General features: G+C 52.3%; 1 protein-coding gene across 2 annotated transcripts; it reads left to right on the forward strand.

Annotated features, from left to right (window-relative positions):
- The first annotated feature begins 1,624 nt into the window (after nt 1–1,624).
- On the forward strand, nt 1,625–6,630 carry C23H12orf43 (chromosome 23 C12orf43 homolog). 2 transcript variants are annotated; one of them, XM_028854781.2, is made up of 6 exons: nt 1,625–1,838; nt 3,778–3,820; nt 3,986–4,084; nt 4,277–4,350; nt 5,112–5,202; nt 5,640–6,630. In XM_028854781.2, the coding sequence occupies exons 1-6, from the start codon at nt 1,691–1,693 to the stop codon at nt 5,962–5,964; spliced, it is 780 nt and encodes a 259-aa protein (XP_028710614.1). In that variant the 5' UTR covers nt 1,625–1,690; the 3' UTR covers nt 5,965–6,630. The 2 variants fall into 2 exon arrangements, with proteins under 2 accessions (XP_028710614.1, XP_028710615.1); XM_028854782.2 differs by having other exon boundaries at nt 5,643–6,630.
- Nucleotides 6,631–7,094: the final 464 nt, after the last annotated feature.

Consider the following 7,094-nt stretch of genomic DNA (forward strand, 5'->3'; position numbering starts at 1 on the left):
TTTATTATGTATACAGTGTTCTGTCTGCGTTTATGCCTGCAGACCAGAAGAGGGCGCCAGATCTCATTACAGATGACTGTGAGCCACCATGTGGTTGCTGGGAATTGAACTCAGGACCTCTGGAAGAGCAGTCAGTGCTCTTAACCTCTGAGCCATCTCTCCAGCTCCAAGTTAGCAACTTTTACAATCAAATGTTCTAACAGAAAACAATCCAAAGATGTAGTAATTTGATATGTGCTAAGGAATGACAGTTTTTTTTTTTAAAAAAAAAATCATTCTTTGCTTCCTGCAATCAAACCGTGTGTTTCCATAGAGCAGACAACTTTGTATGTACAGTAAGAACACTGCACTTCGTGGCATGCGTTAGTCTCAAAGCCAAGCCAAGGAGTTTCAGCACTCATTGGTGTTACATGCGTGAAGACACATGCAGTAGAGTGTGCATATCATGAGTTCAATGCCGCAGTAAAGTTTTGCAAGCACCGGAAACATCACAGGTTCATCACATGCTTGGTTTTGAAATGCGTTTGCTCTTTGCAAATTCAGAACCTTTGCTATTGCCACATTTTTCATGACCTCCACATTCAGTTCCCCACAATATAAGATGCTGGGGGTGTGTGTGTGTGTGCACAAAATCGCAGTATTTCCCAGACTGAAGCGTTCATCCAACCCGCCCTCAGGCTCACTTTATGTACCGTCACAGGGGGAGTTTAGAGACCAGAGTCTGCATCTTAAACCAGATCTTAAGTGTTAATCTGCTGCTGTCTTATGGACTGTGCTGTAACTGGCAAGGCCTCAGCTATTCCAAGAGTCATTCTGACCTGGTCTGTCTTGTTGTTTGTAAGACCCTGAAAGCCTATAGTTGAACAATCTTCCTAAGATCAAAATATGAACTAAAAAAGGCAGTTAGTTGCCTTCCCAATTTCATCAAATCGCAAATAAATTCATTTTTCCTTAAAAAGAAAAAAAAAAGAACTAATCCTGCTTCTGTTATTACCTCCTTGTCTGACTTTAGGATATTACTGTTCCCTATGTGTATCTCATTTCCCACCATCCAATAAAGATCGGAAGCCAGGCTTGAGGGTGCATGCCTATAACCCCAGACCACAGGAGGGTGATGCAAAAGGATTGAAAATTCCAGGCCAGCGTAAGAGACACAGCAAGACCCTGTATCAAAACAAACAAACAAACAAAAGATATTCAAGAAATAGAGGGTCGGGCGGTGGTGGCACATGCTTTTAATCCCAGCACTCGGGAGGCAGAGGCAGGTGGATCTCTATGAGTTCGAGGCCAGCCTGGTCTCCAAAGAGAGTTCCAGAAAAGGCGCAAAGCTACACAGAGAAACCCTGTCTCGAAAAACCAAAAATAAATAAATAAAAAGAAAGAAAGAAAGAAAGGAAAGGAAAAAGAAATAGAGAGAGGGGATAAAGGGGAGGAGGGGAAGGAAGAAGAGAAAATAAAGGCTAAGGAAAAGAAAAGAAAAGGAAAAGGAAAAAGTGGATTGGAGAAGGTGGTCATCTCTAGGACCCTCCTTCTAGAGCTCATCCTTCAGGACGGTCCACCGCCGATGGTGGCCGGAGAACTACAATCCCCATGATGCTCTGGGCGTCCCTCGCGCTCACGTGGGTCCTGGGAAAGGGGCGGTCACAACAGACATGGACGCTTTCCCCACCATCCTCTGCGGCCCCTCAAGATGGTGGCGCCCGGTGGTGCCATGAGCGATTCCGAGAGCTGCAGCAGTAGCAGCAGCGATGCGGAGGAGCTGGCGCGGTGCCGCGAGGCGGCGATGCCCGCCTGGGGGCTGGAGCAGCGCCCGCGGGGGACGGAGAGACCCAGAGCCGGTAGGGGGGCCGTCCGGAGGGCGGGGTTCTTCCCCTGCGCCCCGGGAAGGATGCATGGTGGGATGGAGTCGCGGCGTCTTCCAGGAGCTTTCGGAAGCTCCTGAGACCAGTTGGGGGTCAGGGTCACACCGAGCGTGGAGGGCGACTCCTTTCTTCCCGCGGAGACAGCCGAGGGACCTGCATGTCTCCGGACTGCGCTTTCCTCCGTGCGTCCTTCCTGCTGTTCCCTGGGAAGGTAACCATGACGGAGAGGCACCCCCTTCCCGTGTTCTCAGAATCCTGTCTTTCCCGGCCCTCACGTGCTGTCCCACTCCAGTGAGGGTGTCTCACTGTGATTCCCTTGCAAACTGGAAGTGAATCCGAAATCTGCCAGTATAGGGATTCCTAATCGTGGAAAGAGAATCCAACAGGTCCTATGATGTGAAATAGAAAAAATACTGCATCTCTACTTTCATTAACTCCTAAAGTTGACACTGTTTTCTGTTTCCTGGGAGGACCTTGCCATAGTCATAATGGGAGCCACTCTTCATGACTCTGTCCCATAGAAAACAGATGGCCATCTCCCACACATCCATATCCAGCCAGGGGCATCAGGCATTTGAGAGTGCATTGACATAGAACAGTGTATCAGGCAGACACACTGTGAACACATAGTGACGTAGACACAGTGGTGGCCCTGGAGTTAATGCCCCATAGACACAGTGGTGGCCCTGGAGTTAATGCACCGGACTCTGCTTTGTGCTGGGAGCCATCAAGTGACCGTTCTATTCATTTGGCACAAACCCACTTGGTCCCATTGTCCACCTCAGAATCTCAGCCATCATCCAGTGTCCCTCCCATATGACATCCAGCCCATCCCACCATGTAGACTCATCATTACACTGTATTCAGAGTCCTCAGTGATGTGAGCAGACCCTCGTCTGCCTTTGGCCTCTTGGGTCTTCTGTCTAGCGGCCTGAGATAGTCTATAAAAACCTAAGCCGGTTTGTATCGCCGGAGACCTTGACTCCTCCATCGACTCCTCTTTCTCAGAACCTGAGTCCTCATGCCGCCTTCCTGGGAGGCCTGGGTGATCGGCCCCCACAGTCTCTCTCTCTGCTGCTCTCCTGGCCACACCAGCCTCCAGGTGGCTTTCAGCACCGCAGGTTCCTCCCTGCTTTGCAGGCTTGCTTCCGGCTGCCTGGAAGACTCCAGGTACCACTGGACTCACCCCTTCACCTCTCTCAGATTTCTGCCCAGCTGTTACCCTGCAGAGCCCTCCGTGCCCACCTTTGGAGGAAGAGTCCCCCACACTGTGCCCCTCACCTCTCCTTCGTTTCGTGTTTTTTATACACTGTTGCCATCATCCGATTTTATATTGTGTTACCGTCACTTAGCATCTGTTCTCACCAAGAACGTCAGTCCTTGGAGAACACCGACATTTGTCTGAGTTGTTCCCCAGGTGGGGCACCTGCTTATTAGTTCAGCCATCCGTCACTTTGTCCAGCGGACTCCACCATCAGCGTCCCCAGTGACCATGACAAAAGCCAGTTTCCTCTTCCACAGCATACAGCTCCGCATAGTAGACACTCAATAAACCACAATCACATCACACTAGGCTTGCTTGTGAAATTGAGGGATCTGTACCCTCTTTCTGTACCCTCCTTCTAGCTCCCATTAAATCAGCTATTAGTCATGCATGAGCTCAGGGCTAACCTGGGCTATGTAACAAAATCTCATTTAAAAAAAAAAACCCAATTAGTTTATAGACTCTAGCCAAATTATTTTACATGTCTCTTTGGCAGAATGAGGATAATGGTCACCTCTCAAATGGAAATGGCATGGCGGGGGGTGGGGTGGGGGTGGGGGGGTATCCTTGAGTTATACATGCAAATCACTTAAAATGTACCCAGCCCACATTTGTTCACTCTGTAAACATCATGCTTTCATCGCTCCACAGATGCAGCAGGTAAACAGGTGCCAGCGTCCCAGCCAAGCCTCAGGTACTGTGCCCTGGAAAGAAGCTTCTCTGAGTCATTGAACAAATATCGGTCCCCTGTGTGTTCCAGGTGCTAGGTTAGACCGCAGGGTGTCAGCGGGAACAAGACAAGTCCTTGTGGGAGCAGCTTCTAAGCTGTCAGGAAGTGATGTCCCCCCGTGTGTTACAGGCGTGAAGTGAACCAGCACGAGGAAGATGCCAATGAGCTTCAGACTACTCCTGAGTTCCGAGCCCACGTGGCCAAGAAGCTGGGAGCCATGCTGGACAGGTGAGCAGGAAGACCCCTTGTCTCATGATCCTCTTGCCTTAACCTCCCAGATTCTTGTGCCCCAAACCCAGCAAAATAAAATTAAAAAAAAAAAAAAAAAAAGAAAGAAAAAATTTTTTAAATTTAAAAACAAAAGGTGCTTTTGTTGGTACCCGAAATGTCATCCTAAGTCTGGTACCTCCTCTCCCTCAGCTCCATCGCCATCTCAGAAGTGTGGAAGAAGCCGCGCAAGGCAGAGGTGCAGCAGGTGGCAGAGGAGGAGGATGGTGAGTCCTTAAAGTGCTCATAAATGCTGGTGTGGGGAGGTGCCACTGGGTGGGTGGGTGCAGCGCCCTGGGAGGTGCCGCTGTGTGTCTGTGGCGCCGTGGGGCTGGCAGTACCACGGGGCAGCAGCATTGTGCCACGGGTTTCTCCTTGCATTTGCTCTCCCCACACTCTGAGGCAGGAGTTATGGTACCCCATTCCCAGAATGAGCCAGCTCTGAGACCCCTCACTTGCCCTGGTACTGGCAGAAGCATTTTACCTTCTCAGCCCACGGTCTTCCCCACCCACTCTGATCTGACCCCGTCCTATACTTGGGCCTCTTTGGAGGCTGGCACAGGTAAGAGACTCAACTGCTATCTTCCAGAAGCTTCTGAAGGCTAGGTGTGGTGGCATACACTTTTAATCCCTGCACTCGAGACAGAGGCAGGTGGATCTCTTGAGTTGAGGCCAGCCTGGTCTATGTAGCAAGCTGCAGGACAGCAAGGACTATATAGAGAAACCCTGTCTCAAAACAAAAGCCACCAGAAGCCTCTGAAGCTTGCTGTCTGGATTGGAGTCCCCCCCCCCCCAATCCCTCCTTTCCTTCTCCCCCATACCCACTCTCTGGCTCCACAGGAGAGCAAGCAAAGCCCTTCCTCAGACAAGCTTCAGTTTACACACATGGCAGGGGATGCCTGAGGACAGGCTGTAGCCTCTGCACCGCACCGGAGGAAGGGTCGAGGCCTGCTTCTCTGATTGCTGACTCTGTCCCCATGATTCTCAGGCTTCCGCCTTTTCTTCACATCCATCCCCGGAGGCCACGAAAAGGAAGCTTCTCAGAAACCCTGCCGAAAGCGCCAGCCCCCCAGCTCCAGGTGAGAGCTCACAGCCTCTCTTCTCCTGGCTGATCCCATGAAGTAACTAAGTGGCCCCAGTCAGGTCCAGACCAAGGGAAGAGGCCTATCAGACCACAGGTCAGTGTGCCCCAACAGGAAGTGCACAGAGTCTTCTAGGGGGAGCTAAGGGTCTCCACACGTCATGAGCAGCCATCTTGGGCCAGGTGGCTCCCTTTATCATCCTTGCCTCCTGAGACGCTCTGTGAGGTTTGGGTGCTCTCCAGCTCCTCATTGTAGATCAGAGTACTGAGGTCAGAGTTAAGGTCACGTGGCCGACAAGCCGAGAAGCTGACCTTGAGGCTGCCTCACTTGCCCCTGAGCCCAAGCTGCTTGGCTGCCTCCACCTGGTCTGGAGGCAGCAGGGCAGCTGTGAGGCCCGTCCAGACGCCGGCTAATCCATCTGCTCTCCCTGGCAGCAGCGAAGACAGTGACGAGGAGTGGCAGAGATGCCGGGAGGCAGCTGTGTCCGCGTGGGACATTCTCCAGGAGTCAGCCATCCACTGTCCTGCCGAGGTGGAGAGGGAGGCGGAGAAGAAGAAGAAGAAGAAGCAGAAAAAGAAAGCCAGGAAGGAGGCTGACGTTGACTTGGCCGGAGCCACAGGCCTGAAACCGGTAAAGGAGGCAGGCAGCGTCAACGGGGACCCAGCATCACTTGGGACCAAAAAGAAGAAAAGGAAGAAAAAGGCCAAGAAATCCAGGGAGGCTTCCCCATGCCCACCAGCAGAGCGTGCTGAAAACTGACTTCAGACTGTAGGCACCATGGCCACCAGCTGTTGAGGATGAGGTGCCCACGGGGTCAGGGCAGGGCCAAGCCATACTCCCTCCAGGTTCCAGCACCGCCTCTACCCACAAGTGACTTTAGTTGGGCCTGTCTAAGAGTCCAAGCAAAGGAGTGGGTGTGTGCGGAGAGGCCTGAGCAAGGGGATGGACTTGCGGTTCCAGAACATTCTATTACCTCAGGAAGGAGGGCTCTTCCAGCTTTTGAGACGGAGTCTCGGCTTCCATCTCCCCCACCTGCCCAGCCTGGTGTGACAAGTGGTCTTGAGGAGTGAGGGGGAGGGGTCTCCAAGCTACTGAGGCCCAGAAAAACTTTTGTACCCCTTCCCCAGCCCACACAGACCTAACAACATTGTCTGGAAGAGAAGGAAAGATATCCCCCGGCTTTTCCCCAGAATTCTCTTACCCCAGATTTTTTAATATACTGTCCATAGTAGCGTGTCTTAAGTCAGTTCAGTCACTGAAAATCAGGTGCCAGGGTACGAGGACCTGCTGAGTGGTAGGTGCAGGCTTGGCTACAGGGCCTCGAGTTCTGACCCCAGCACCGAAGAGAAAAAGGAAAATAAATTATCAGGTGACCCAAGTCGTAGACTAGGTGCTGCGTCTGCTGGGTGCTGACTCCCTGTTTTATTGTTCGTCTGAAAGAGTCTCTGTGTAGCTCAGACTGGCCCGAGAGCCGCCAGTCTCCTGCTTCGGCCTCCTGAGCGGGATGACGAGAGTGTGACGTCCGTGCTGGGGTGTTGGTGCTGGGGATCAAACCTACACCGTCGTGCTCCCTGGGCAAGGGCTCGACCACTGAGCCACATCCTCAGCACAGAAAGTTGGGGAACATCTTAAATAAAAACCACGCGTGGGACCTTCCCATCCACACCCCCCAGACCTGCTTCCTCACCCCAGCGCCAAGACCCAGGAAATGGCACCACACGTGGACAGGGGTTCTTTCGGTGAATCTCTGCAGGGAGGAGGCACAGATTCGGGTGGAGTCACCTTACCTCGTTTCCAGGTAAACAAGAGAAACGTGCAACCATGTGCCTGGAGCCTGCCTGTGCCTCAGGTCCCTGGGCCTGCCCCTGGCTTCCCTCCGCCCTCCCTCC

Source organism: Peromyscus leucopus, chromosome 23 (genome assembly GCF_004664715.2).
Source record: "Peromyscus leucopus breed LL Stock chromosome 23, UCI_PerLeu_2.1, whole genome shotgun sequence".
Taxonomy (NCBI): domain Eukaryota; kingdom Metazoa; phylum Chordata; class Mammalia; order Rodentia; family Cricetidae; genus Peromyscus; species Peromyscus leucopus.

What these genes read in the sequence shown, in the direction of transcription:
- C23H12orf43 (XM_028854781.2), top strand. Translation starts at nt 1,691, where the DNA reads ATGGTGGCGCCCGGTGGTGCCATGAGCGATTCCGAGAGCTGCAGCAGT. An exon ending in GACGGAGAGACCCAGAGCCG is followed by an intron (nt 1,839 to 3,777) that starts GTAGGGGGGCCG and finishes ATCGCTCCACAG; the next exon opens with ATGCAGCAGGTAAACAGGTG. An exon ending in GGTGGCAGAGGAGGAGGATG is followed by an intron (nt 4,351 to 5,111) that starts GTGAGTCCTTAA and finishes CATGATTCTCAG; the next exon opens with GCTTCCGCCTTTTCTTCACA.